The sequence below is a fragment of the Limanda limanda genome, chromosome 9, assembly GCF_963576545.1.
Source record: "Limanda limanda chromosome 9, fLimLim1.1, whole genome shotgun sequence".
NCBI lineage: Eukaryota > Metazoa > Chordata > Actinopteri > Pleuronectiformes > Pleuronectidae > Limanda > Limanda limanda.
The window spans coordinates 7,582,238-7,596,132 of NC_083644.1; the positions used below are offsets into that span (position 1 = coordinate 7,582,238).

General features: G+C 42.3%; 1 protein-coding gene across 2 annotated transcripts; it reads left to right on the plus strand.

Moving 5' to 3' along the window:
* Positions 1 to 10,477: 10,477 nt before the first annotated feature.
* On the plus strand, positions 10,478 to 11,686 carry foxd3 (forkhead box D3). 2 transcript variants are annotated; one of them, XM_061078692.1, is made up of 2 exons: positions 10,478 to 10,624; positions 10,685 to 11,686. In XM_061078692.1, the coding sequence occupies exons 1-2, from the start codon at positions 10,478 to 10,480 to the stop codon at positions 11,684 to 11,686; spliced, it is 1,149 nt and encodes a 382-aa protein (XP_060934675.1). The 2 variants fall into 2 exon arrangements, with proteins under 2 accessions (XP_060934675.1, XP_060934674.1); XM_061078691.1 differs by having other exon boundaries at positions 10,478 to 11,686.
* Positions 11,687 to 13,895: the final 2,209 nt, after the last annotated feature.

A 13,895-nucleotide genomic window follows, 5' to 3' on the forward strand; every position in this document is an offset into this window, starting at 1 on the left:
AAGGTGACACACTGTGAAGAAATGTGACCATCACAACTCACAGCCGATGTAATTCTACAGACACAAAGAGGCTGTAAGAGAAACCACGATGACGATGGAGCAGAGGGGTTCTCTTTATTTGGGAACATGCCCAAGGCCTTGATTAGTATCACTAATTCACACTTGTATCTTAGCTCACTACCAGTTAAGAGGACTGTAACTTAATCAGTGAATCAAGTGGTCCGTCCCAGTGCACTTAACAACATCAGGGGGGTTGAGAGAAGATGTGAAAGAGATAAGATACAAATCTTGAGCCTTCACTATTCTAAAGGAGGAGTTTGCCTTTTCACATTTGGAAAACGCAGCGAGAGATTCTCCAAATCAGAAGCATTCACAACTGCAAGATTGTCCGAAGTGTTCATGGGAGGGAGGCACCTGGATACAGCAGCAGGACATGTTGGATATATTCATCTGTTTGTGAACAGCGCATTGACACGTGTTGGACCTTATCACCAAAGGATCTCGAAACTTGTCGTCTTTCCAAGTTCAGATCTTCAGTGTCCCCTTGCTCCTCTGTTTCATCCTGAGATACGTGTTTTGTATTTGCAGTTTTGTCATTAGAAATGTCACCAAATCGCCCGTTAGCTTGAGGTGAGTTCTCTGGACATTTTCCGGCTGTATTCTCACATGGGCTCATACGGAAATTCTCCAGAGGTTTGTACCAAACTTCGGAGAATGTTGTGAGCAGCTGACTTTGACTTTTGCCCCCTCACATACATCCCCTTCGGAAACATTCAGGGAAATGTCTGGACTTTAGCGCTGATCTAAAACATCAAAACGTTACTACATGTTAACACCTGTATGTACGACTGCCTGCAGCATTTTACATATACAACAATATAATTACAAGTATAACTGTGGGATGGGGGTGGTTTACCATCCTTTAAGCAACAATCTGTGTACTGAGAACCAGTGCAACATAACATGACTGAAGTTTAGTTCTGAGGAATAGTTTCACTTTGAGAAAATGGAGACAAATGACAAAAGTGAGACGCTTGCAAAAAAAAGCCAAATAACAGATGCACATCTAACATTTAGTCTAATGCATTCAGACGTTTAAAAAATAAAAAAAGCCTTCTAGCTGAATGTATCAGGGCACAATCGCTCCCAGTTGTCCCTGCAGTGGGCTGACGGTACATTTTGACACCAGTTCATATGCAAAGAGCGGCCGGGTTTTATTTTAACATCCCACAACACTCCGGGCATTGTGGTTCCCTGTGAAACATATTCCAAACAAGCGCCCCCGTCACTTTTCATGCCAGCTCTGAGTCATCTTGACTTAGACATCCAAGCAACAAGACCCCCCCCCCACCCCTCCATGCCCTCCTCCTCTCCTTCGCCCCCCCGTTTCCTCTGACAACAGGGTCTGCTTATGATCTGTCTCGGGTTGACAAGCACACAGAGCGGGATTCCTAACAGTGAAACAGGCGATTTGGTGAAACCCGGCCATTGTGCGGCGTGGCGTTGGCCGCTCCTCTCAGTGCAATCAAAGGCACTTCCTCCGACACTGTGGCAGAGCGGGCCGCCGCTGGAGCCACCTCATTACTACATGCGAGGGGGGACTTGTGATCTTTTTAATTATTCTGCACTTCATTTCTATCCCACCATTCAAAAACGCAACACCAGGATTGATAGCTTCAGAGATCCATCTTTATAATCTTCCTCCCGGGCCCATAAATTATATCCAACTTTGGGGCCGGGCGGACGAGCCAGGGAGGCACAAGCAGATCCCTGTGGCAGCAGAGTGTCGGGGGGGCCGAGCTGAATGGGGCTGCTCTTTTAGGAGCTGAAAGCGGGAGAGAGAGGGGGGGGAGAAAAAAAGTACACTTGTTATCTTGTGAACCCTCAAACATGTAAGATCGGAATCTCTTGAATGTCAGCGACCGAAATGGAATTAACAAGAGATCTTTTTATTGTCGCAGAAGGTCATTAGGCTGCCAATCGGGGTAATTATGGAAATGATCTCCCCAGCTCTCTGGAATGTTTTCCTGCTTCCATAAGGACTTGAAAGTGTTCAATCAGCCTCTCTCGTGGGAAAGTTCAGCCATAACTGCAAGTGTACCAGCAAAATCAAATTAAGCAAAGAGATTTCATTAGTATTTATAGCCCGGAGGCATTTGTAAAAGTATGGAGCGGCAGAGTAATGTGGGACTGTGGAGGAGAGAATTATTGCTTAATGACAAAGGCCATACCTAGAAGACATACACATGGATAATGAATAGGGGGCATTGATTGCATCTTTAAAGAGGATTCTTGAGGGAATGTAAAATATTGATGCCTGTGTGGCTGACGGAGGATTTCCAGTGAGGGCGCTAACTTCGTTTGGGTGTTAGCACTTTTCAGCTGCTAAGTTTGTTACACAGAAGCTTTTAATCTTGTGTTTAAAAACACGAGTGAACACTGTAATATTATATACTAAAGATGTGTCAGTTGATTGGTCAATATTATGGTTGCAAAATTTTGGCTTAATGTTACAGAGCCACAATGTTGCTTTTAATCTTTTTTATTTACCGAAACTAAATCTGCAGTGGTAACTAAGTACATTTACTCCAATACTGTACCAATATGTGGTAGTTTCATTTCATATTACCTCAAATTGAATCTCTTATACAATGTAGGGGAAATATTGGCCTTTTTTACGCTGCTGCGTTCATGGTTATACTATAATTACTGCTTATAAAACATGTGTATTGTGATTTTTTTTTAATCATCCAACAGTATGTAAACTCAGAGCTGATATAATTAGTAAATTAATCAATTTGTCATCGTTCCAGATTCTCAGATATGTTAATATGCTGCTTTTCATTGTCGAGAATGAAGTTAACTGATCAAATTTGAGGTGTGATTGTTAATCACAATGCGTATTAGAAATTAAAAGCATTCTGAATGTGTCAATTTAATTTTGCGTGATTATAAATGGTGTTTTTACTTTATTTTAAAGTTTTACAAACCAAACAATCACTTGATTAATTCAAAGAACACAATTGCGGTTTGATAGAGGATTCAGAAAGTGTTCACACCCCTTTCCTTTATTGTGTCTCATGGTCGGGTGCATCCACTTTGCTTTAATTATGTGACAAGTGTGTACAACGTGACTGGAGTCACTCTGAATTGATGGGCATAGTTTAGAAAGGCAAAGACCGGTGTATATGATGTGACACAATCCACAAGGCACGTCTGGACCAAAACAAAGCCATGAACTTCAGTGTACAGTCTGTACACCTCCACAATAAAGAACTGGTGAGACATAGATCAGGGTGAAGGTGTAAAACCATTTTTTAAAGCATTGAGTTTGGAACCGCACCAAGACTTTTCCTGGAGTGAATCCAGGTAATCAGGCCATAAGAGGTTTGGTCAGGGAAGAGACCAAAAGCCCAACCTACTCAGACAGAGATTCAGGGCCTCTGCAGCAAACAGAAAACGAAGTAAGTTCACACACACTAAGCAGCACTCCATCAATCAGGCTGTGAAAAGTTGTGGAGTTTGCTGAATGACACTCTGAGAGCAGGATGACACAAAAACTCAAATTCAGCCCTTTGGTTCCTTTCTGGTGATGGAGGAACTGTACATTGGGATCTGGATGCATTTCTTCTGACCCAGTGTTAAACACAAGATGCTTAAGTCAAAACTGACACCTTGCAAATATCATATTTTAACAACCCCTTGTTTTGTAGCCATATTTTAGTTTTGGTGAATCGGTCAATAGTAATTTTATTTTGAAAAACACTCTACAACCCTTTTGGTGCTGCTGGTAAAGAGAAGGCATTATTGCATTAGTGCTATTAACCTGAATTAGGGCTGTTTGGAGCCGGTGTGTTAACAGAACTGTAACTAATGAAGATTATAATGGTCAATCAAGACATTCTGTGTATGTGTAATGTAAAGTATTTAATATTCCATGTTAATAATGTGAAACTGTCCAAATACATTTAGTTTCATTGCCTCAGTGTGACAAAAAATACAGCCCATTGTCTCCTGGAGGGACTCGGGCCAAAATGAAATGAAGTCAGATGGCTATGCACAGTGAATTGTAACGCCTGACTTGAATCATTGGGTCCATTCAGTCCACTTAACCTCCGAGTAATTGACAATTTAAAGGTGCAGTCCATGATTTGGAGAGACAGCACAATGACTTTGATTAGGATGTGGGAGATGCACTTCCACCTCCATTCGCCGGAATAACTGACAAGGACACACTTTTTTTTTTACAAAGCAAATAATGGATGGATGGAGGGTAAACTGCCCGGGATGAGAGGAGAAATATTATGGTTTTTACATGAATTAAATCATTTGACTTTAGGTGATAACACTGGGATGAGCCAACTTTATTTTCCATTCGGTACAAGAACAAAGGAACAAGGAGTTTAAAACAATAGACTTCATAATATATTGAAATCTCATCTCACCACCACATTGGCAAAACAGAAACACACACGGTAGTCGATCAAATAAAGTCTAAACCTTTTTTACACCACCATCATCTTTATCTTCAATTCACAGGGTTGGAGAAAAAGGTAAAGTGTCTTTGTGAGGAACTTGACAGATTGTGTGAAAGGAATATTATTATGGGAAGGGCTGACAGGACGTAGGAGGTGGTTTTCTGTGATGTTACATATAAATGTGTGTGTGTGTGCATCAGTAGGCATGAGGATATTGAGTTCAGGGGTCATAGTCAATGAGATGTGAATTATCAGAAACATTAATAGGACACACAACGTGACTTTTAACAGTGGACATGATGGAGAACATTTTTTTGTGAGGGCTTTGGGATGAGAATCACAGTTTTACTAATTAACAACCAAATTATAAAAATATATTTAACATAATTGACTTATTCACTTATATTCAGCAACTGATATTTTAATGATCCAGTTATTCTGATGTAGAAATAAACGCACTGTCCTGTTGACACTAATTTATTACCTGGATTTCCTTGGCGTCCCCTCTTGCTTTATTATTGTCCAATTACCGCGACCACCCGACTGCATTAGCACATTGTTTACTATTGTTTTATGCAGACGAGTGTTTGCCGCATGGGTCGTGACACCGTGTTAAACGCGCTCTTTAAAGGCCCAATCTGCGCCGTTTACAGCCTGAATCGCGATGTGCAACTTCTCAGCTCTCAGATCTGAATGACAAAACGAGGCCTGCAAACCGAGCGACATGGCACGTACTTAACAAGTACACATTGGCATGGTAATCCGGATTCATTTAGCTGAAGGTGTCACTTTCCCACCAGGTCCATGCAGCCCCCCTCCCCCCGGGGATGGGGGGGTGCATTGGTGGGGGGCTTCCCACTGACGGACGAGGGTTGGACGGGCGGAGCTGGGGCGGGGAGGGGTGTGTTTCCAGACGTTTGGGGAACGGGACCGGGATTCAAAACATTATGATATATATTTAAATATATATATATATATGTAATAATTAGAAAATCAATGAAGCAGATATTTTGAGATTTAAACATCCACGTGGAATCAGCCAATGAGCTCTCAAAAAAGATTTTTGCAACACTTTTATATATTCTTTTATTTATTTGTATTATTTGCCTGAAAGATATGTGGAATTAATAATGTCATTACCTTTAGATTTTATTTTTACCTAAAGATGTTTCATTTTACACCAAAAAGCATTGAAGCATAATCTGAATTTAAATAAAGGCCAAACACACAACTTCCAAGAATCCATGTCTGAAAAAAACAGAAATCAGCTGCTGGTATTTATGAAAAAAATCTATTACTGACTGGATAACATCAACAACTTAAATACACTGATGACAACTCATAACTGTCTGAAACTGTGTGGGGAAATAACAAATAAGAATATGACCATTGCATGCTTTTAAACTGGTGAGTCATCTGGAAACGTGTATATGGATTATTTCGTTTAAAATAGCCAATATGAACAAATGGCCTCAAAAGTCCATGATAACAGAATTTATCTCAGCTCAAAAATATGAGCAAAGTGTAAAAAGGAGAAGGTGCAGCGAGAGGAGATTTGAGGAAGAGTCGTTTTCTGCAGCTTCATCTGCTGTGATGTGTCTTCATACACACACGTGGAGACCTGTCTTCTATTTTGGGCCCTTTGTGCTTTGTTGTGACGGGAGATCCGGCTGTGGCTGGGCCGGCTGAAGGGTGGCTGCTGGTTAAGAATGAGCTCCATCATATTGTTTGACAGAAACTCGCAGGTTGATAGAGTGCATTCCCGGAGAAGCACTGGAAATGGTGATCTCCAAAAAGAAGGAGACAGAGAAGCAGCTCACATGTCTCTCAGCCTGTCAGAGATCTGAGGCCTCCACAGTGTCCACAGTGGAGAATCCATGTGTGGAAGAGTTATTTTAATGATCTATACCAATATATTTGCTGTTGTGACAATATCTGTTTACTTATTAAACCTGACAAGCTGAATATTTGGCTACTGGTGTAAAATAATCAACCTAATGGTCGTAATTATACAGGCTCACTCATAATGCCATCAATTTATCATAGTTGCCCCCAACTGCTCCTTCATCTATTAAATGAAATGAGTTGCCTTTAAAAAAATAAAAATCTGATTCTACAGACAGCTGCATTTGAGAATGTGAGTCAACTTCAATATTTTCAATATTTCAACCATATTTGAAAATAGTCTCATGTCTGTATTATCACTGTGAAGCAAAAACGAATATTTTCAAGTAGATGAAGATTTTAATAATTAAACAATAACGTTTTATACTCGGTTCCTGTTTGAAATGGGTTCCTGTGAGACAGACCAAAATTTAATCCATTTGTGCAACATGTTTTTAAACATATATGTAAAGCTCAAAAACGAAAAGGGAGCAAGGAATAACTACAGATTATGTAGTGTGTGTACAAAAAATAAATAAAATCCCAATCCACCTCTATGTCTTCAGCCAGAAAGACATTTGTTCTTTATCTGCTTTACAATGTTTGCAAATCCTCATAATTACAATATTGGAATTTTTCAATATTTGAACATATGACCTTGAAAAACAGTCAAGAATTTGCATTTTAATGTTTATTTTTTTATTAAATAATAAAGTGATAATTTATGTGAAGGAATCATCTCTGTATTTTCTATATTATGTAGAAAGAAGAGGAGAAATCACTCATTTAAAGAGAAGTTCAGCAAAATTGTCTGACAACCTAATAATGATTCACCCACTATTTAACGAATTAACATTATTCCACATCTCCCTGTCACTACTGTCAGCAGAAATATTATAAAACCCAAACACCCTCCCTGCAGAAAGGCCTAAGAGGAAGACCCTGCACCCCCCTGCAGGTGACCCTGACCTCTGACCCCCCCACTGGGACCGAGGGGGGCCACAGAGGACAGGAGAAAAGAAACCAGAGTCACCGGAGCAGCACATGATTATGATCACATTTATTTGTTTGGTGACCTTGTTGGTAGTTTGTAGTCATCACATGATGTGGGGGGGGACAGTTTCCCCTCCATCACCTGCAGCCCCCCCGCCCTCCCCTCCACCACCACCACCTAATGGTTTCATGGCGGAGCGAGTTGGCTTATTACACTAAAAGGGGTTTTGTCGCGCTAAGTCGTGCATGTGTGCTTAAAACGTACATTTCATTAACAAACTGCGGAGGTATAAAAGCGGATTTATGAGGCTTCAAAAGATCACAGGAAGGACGCGGTTTGCACCCCCCCCACCCGACACACACACACACACACACACACACACACACACACACACACACACACACACACACAACTGTCGGTGCCGCCGCAGTCAGGTTATATCAGCAGTTACTCTGCCTTTCACACAACACTGCAACTCCGGGATTCCTCTAAAAGGGAAGCTGACTGCACCTGTCTCCACACACACACACACACACACTGCCACACACAACGCATGGACACACACATGGAGAGGGACGCTGGTGAAGACACTCCATGACCCCCTTGATTCCTCAAAAATATGATTAAAATAAGAAATATGGCAAATACACAACCAAACATAACATCAGGTGTTTTTATTTGTAGCATAGAAAACGTGTAGTTGTATTTTCTAATGTCTTGTTGGGCCAATGGACATCTGTGTTTTGTGCGTAAAACAATAAATCCAAAAAGGTTTGATTTTATTTTGCTGCTGTGAAGAAATGTGTGAAATCATCTAAAGAAAATGGAGAGTAAAAATAAAGTAAAAAAATTGGTTTTAATTGAGGTAATTTTCAAATTTGTGGCCTGATAAAAAAACGTGTGTTCCTTAAACACACCTGGTAAGTGGGATACAAGTTGCTGTAGACTCTGATTTCATCTGCTAAGTAGTAGTGCGTATTGACGGAGCTCCAGATCACACAGGTCACCGGGAGATTAACACACACACACACACACACACACACACACAGACACACACAGACACACACACACACACACGGAGGATCTAATCGGAAGCCACGGTCCCCTCCTCTGACCCGTACGCGCATTATTAATGATAGCTTGTGATTAATCCCACTTTTATCCCGGGAGCACGACGAGGTGGCGGAGGTGGCGAACCGAGCAGCGGGGATCGAACCTGCGATTCAGACTCACTGTAACACACCAGACATAACACTGATGGGCCTTTTAAATAAGGTGGAATAAAGTGAAATCTTTAAAATGTGCTTTTTGTAAAAATCAATTAAGAAATTAATGTTAATTATGTAATTAATGTATAATATTTGTAATAATAACGATAATAATCTAAAATTCATTTGGTCCCATGCTGCTTCTGTAACTGGAATTAAATGCATGCCGAGAAATAACCACCACCTGTGTAATATCTCAATTTACAATTTATATTAAGGTTTACATTTATTCTAATAAAGGGTTTTGACACAAGGAAAATAGGCTGGTGTCGATTATAGATATTTTCATTAACCCCCTTTAAAAAAAAGACTTCCGATAAAAAAAATCAATTGCACCTTTAAATGCTCCGTGGCACATCGGGGGGAAATCTCATTTTCTGCATTAACTGGAATATTCGCTTTGAACCCGATGTGAAATACAAAAGCCTCCTCTTCCTTTCCCATGCAGTCTGGTTGGATTTCCTCCCCGGGCGAAGGGAAGTCCTCTCGGTATTTGATGTGACATCCACTCACCTTCATGCTGGTGAATAAAACGCTCTCTTTGCATTCACCCGCTGACCGCGTTTCCTCGGGTTTTCACATGTAAAACCGAGCAATGATCGGGGTCGTTAGCACCTCATACAAACTCTTAAGGGAAAGTCTTTATTCCCCTCCGATCCATTCATTGTCTCCACCGCTGCTGGTTCTGCTGCTGCTGCTCAATATTCTCTTCCCACCATCGGGCTAATCCTGCGGGAATAAATAGATTTTGAATTCATGCTTTGCAGCTTGGATCCACACGACGAGATGTGGAAGCTGCACAGAATCAAGTGCATGCGTCTCAGCTGCAAAAACTACGGAGCAAAAAAGGTTTAAACTTTACGCACGGAGTCTCCATTACGCACAGGAACACTTTGCGTAAAAGTATAGGATAAAATGCACGCTTGCACAAATTGTTTAAGACAATTAAAACAAAAAGAAGAAGAAGAGTCTGTTAACTTAGCTGTCGTCGTTTTCGTTCTGCTGCTCTCAATCGAGTTTGTATTTGTTTGTAAAGCTTTGGATTGTTGTTGTTGTTGTTTTTTTTTTTTTTGGTTTTACGCAGCCACGTTATAATGCGCATCGGATCTTTCAATCACGCAGCCCAATTTTCTCCTCCTCCTCTTCCTCCTCTTCCTCCTCCTCCTCCCGTTAAATGGTCTATGACGGACGAACACAGGGAAATCAGCGGAAAGCAGCATTGCTGATGTCCCATTGTTGACAAATCCATGAAACAACTCCAGTTTGCATGGTTTAACAGAGAGAGAGAGAAAGAGAGAGAGAGAGGGAGGAGAAGAGAAGAGAGAAGGGAGGAGGAGAGGACAGGGGGCGGTCTGTCGTCACCGCACCACGTGCCCTCCTCTGATAGTATATCTTATAGCTACTGGGGGAAAAGTAATCTATCAGACAGCCCCAGTTTTAAAAAAGCTCCGGCCTTTAAAAGCAGCATGTGTGTCATCTGGACTTGGTTCTGCTGATATCACTCCGCTAGGAAGTACACGTTCCCGAGGAGCGAGAGGAGGAACATCTCCACCAGAGCAGCTTCCTCCACTTCCAGAGGAGACACTATCTGCAGAAGTTGAAGTTGCTCTTTTGGCTCTTTGGCTCTTTTGGCTCTTCCCTGGCTGGAGGTCGCATTTAGACTCCGGGAGACATCCGATCACTTGACAGGAGACCAGCAGGATCCGGACCCGCTGCTCCTCGGTGCCATCACACCCGGCTGCTCCATTCCTCTGGCTCCGGAAGACTTTTCCTCTCTTTTTTATTTGTTTTGTGAAGCAGAGCAAAGTGAGAGAGTGTGTGAGAGAGAGAGAGAGTGAGAGAGAGATAGAGAGATGACCCTGTCTGGAGGCAGCGACCGAGCCGGGGACATGTCCGGCCACACCGTGCTCACCGCGGAGGACGTGGACATCGACGTGGTGGGCGAGGGGGACGACGAGGGCATGGAGGGACAGGGGGGAGACAGCGACTGCGACAGCCCGGTGGGGGGAGGCATCCTCCTGCGAGACCTCCGAGGAGGGGAGCCCGGGGACGAGGAGGAGGAGGCGGAGGAGGATGACATCGAGGTGGAGAAGGAGGAGATGGGCTCCGGCGGAGGGAGTCCGGGCTGCGAGAGCTCCGGGGAGGGAGGAGAGCCCGGCACCGGGAATAAGGGAGAGGGTCCGGAGGGGGGCTCCGGGTCGGGGGGCTCCTTGCAGAAACCCAAGAGCAGCCTGGTGAAGCCCCCGTACTCCTACATCGCCCTCATCACCATGTCCATCCTGCAGAGCCCGCAGAAGAAGCTCACCCTCAGCGGGATCTGCGAGTTCATCAGCAGCCGCTTCCCGTACTACCGGGAGAAGTTCCCGGCCTGGCAGAACTCCATCCGGCACAACCTGTCCCTCAACGACTGCTTCGTGAAGATCCCCCGGGAACCAGGTAACCCCGGGAAGGGCAACTACTGGACCCTGGACCCGGCGTCCGAGGACATGTTCGACAACGGCAGCTTCCTAAGGAGGAGGAAGAGGTTCAAGCGGGTCCAGCCGGACATGCTCCGGGACCAGACGGCCCTCATGATGCAGAGCTTCGGTGCCTACGGCCTCGGGGGTCCCTACGGCAGGCACTACGGGATCCACCCGGCCTACACCCACCCGGCGGCCCTGCAGTACCAGTACATGCCCCCGGTGGGACCCATGCTGCCGCCGGGGGTCCCTCTCCTGCCCTCGGTGGAGCTGAACCGCAAGGTGTTCAACTCCCAGCTCAGCCCGAGCCTCCAGATGCAGCTCAGCAGCCTCAGCTCGGCGTCCATGATCAAGTCGGAGCCGTCCAACAGACCCTCGTTCAGCATCGAGAACATCATCGGGGTCTCCAGCGCCTCCTCCGTGTCGCCCCAGGCCTTCCTGCGGCCCCCGGTGACCGTGCAGTCGGCCCTGCTGAGCGCTCAGTCCCTGTCTCTGTCCCGGAGCTCCGCGGCCATCGCCCCCCTCCTCAGCGTCCCCTCCAGCCTCCTCTCAGGACACGGCTTGTCCTCCGCGACCACCCTGTCCAAGTGGCCGTCACAATGACTTTATCACAGGAAGATATAGACTCTTATTTTTTATATATATAGAGACGTTACACGGGGGAGAGCACATATCTAGAGGCAGCACTGGACTCTGTAGCCAAGTAAAGACTGTTGTTGAGACAGAGCAAATAAAAAGAGAAGAAGAGATATTTCTGTACAGGTAATATTTGTAAATATTTGTAGAAAAGAAAAGAAGATTTTACCTGTTTGACTTTTAAATGTCCTTTTTCTGTTTTTTGTCCTCGTTTGAAATCTGTAATAATTATTTTTGTTTAATTTCATTTTTTGTATATCGGGAAGCTCCAGTTCCCTTTTTTTCATACAAGACACAAAACAAAGCTCTGAGGAAAAAGATTGTTTATAATGATAATTGAAAAAAATATTTCAAGCATATGTAATTCTATGTAGCTATATTGTGTTGTCAACTGAATTTATTTGTAAATAAATCCAAGAAAGAAATCAAATCAAACTTTCCTTTCCAACATTTTTTAAAAATCATTCGATAGATTGAATGAACTCGTGGCTGTTTTTACATTTAATTTCTCAGGCGTTGCAGTTTATTTTAGGAAATTTGATTTTTACAACCAAACATAAGATAGAAATGTTATTTCTTTATTCTATAAAATCATAATTGTCTTTCCATGTGAATTTTACTTCATAATTCCCAGGGTTAATAACAGTGAATATCGTTTCAAGATGTTGTTTTTAATTTAATAGTAATTCATAATAATACTATTCTAATTATATTACTCGAGCAACAGCAGGAAATTTGAAATACGATTTACAACAGCTCAGACAAACTACCAAACCACAAGCAGTTACTTTTTTAAAAAGCTTAACTTAATTATGAGACCTTAATAAGGAATATTTTGGGGGTTTCGCTTCAATTTAATTTCTACCTTCTGCCAAAGATATAAATATAATCACAAGGAATTACGTAAAATAATTAAACGTTTGCATAGGCTATAGATTTTATAATTTTAAAATAATTTTAAAATCTATAGCCTATAAAAACGTTTAATTTTGTTTCAATACACGTTTGAAAGGATTATTATATAAAAAGCAGGACAGGTTTTATCCTGAGATTTAGCGATCACAAACCTAAACATATTTATTTCAGTAATCATTTGAACTCAGTTAAGAAATATTTGAACTTGCAGTAAACAATTAAAACCATCTAATTATTTTTTCAACCCTATATTTATATACATGTTTGTTTTCCTGACAATGGCCGCAGCCTGGGTAGAGGTCACAGTTTAGACACCTTTTAATTTACTAGTAGCTCACATCAGCGCTCGGATCGTCTTACAGGATATTCTGCGGCTTGGCCACTATAAAGGTAACAGTTTCGCAGTTGTGTCTTGCTAATCACTTTTACACAAACAGCAAATGGTGTGTGTGAGTGTGTGTGCGCAGGGGGTGGCGGGTGTGTGGTTCCGTGAGTTTGTGTGTGTGTTATAGGCGCTATATTTATCTGATCCCCATGGGAAAGAAAAAGGGAAAGGAGCTCTCTCTCTCTCTCTCTCTCTCTGCCTCAATACTTCCAGACACCGAAGAAGGTGCTGATGATGCAAAAGGCTTCTCCAATGTCACCCTGATATTTCTACTGAACACATGTATTATAATAATAATGATGATTATTATAATTACGCCATGATTGACATTTATTATTACTAATAGTCTATCGGTTCTGGATGATATTATTGTTGCGTAAAACTTTTAACAGTGACATCAATATCGAAACGTAGAAGAAAGACGAAATAAAAAAATAAATATAGATATTACAGGGTCTGTAAATAGGACTAACCAATTTCTGCAATAATTGTTTTTAAGAATTATAATTTTCCAATAAATTTAATATTCACACATTCACTCTGACAGACAGTTTAAAGTGGCACTGAATGAAACACACCCAGAGGTCAGTTTCAGGGGACGTGTTTAAAATTTAAATCTGGTCAAATGTTGTCCAGAGGGGTAAATAAATAAATTCCAATAGTCATAGCAACAATAAACTAAACAGACCAATCGTATCTGTTGTTTTGATCGTAGATATTTTGAGTGTATACATGTGTGAGGCATGTTGCAGGTCCAGGATCAGCCTCCACAAATCAGACAAACTCTCAGTCATGTCTCGTCTCAGTGGTGTGTGAGTCTCTGTGTGTGTGTCTGTGTGTGTGTGTGTGTGTGTGTGTGTGTGTGTGTGTGTGTGT

What these genes read in the sequence shown, in the direction of transcription:
- foxd3 (XM_061078691.1), top strand. Translation starts at nt 10,478, where the DNA reads ATGACCCTGTCTGGAGGCAGCGACCGAGCCGGGGACATGTCCGGCCAC.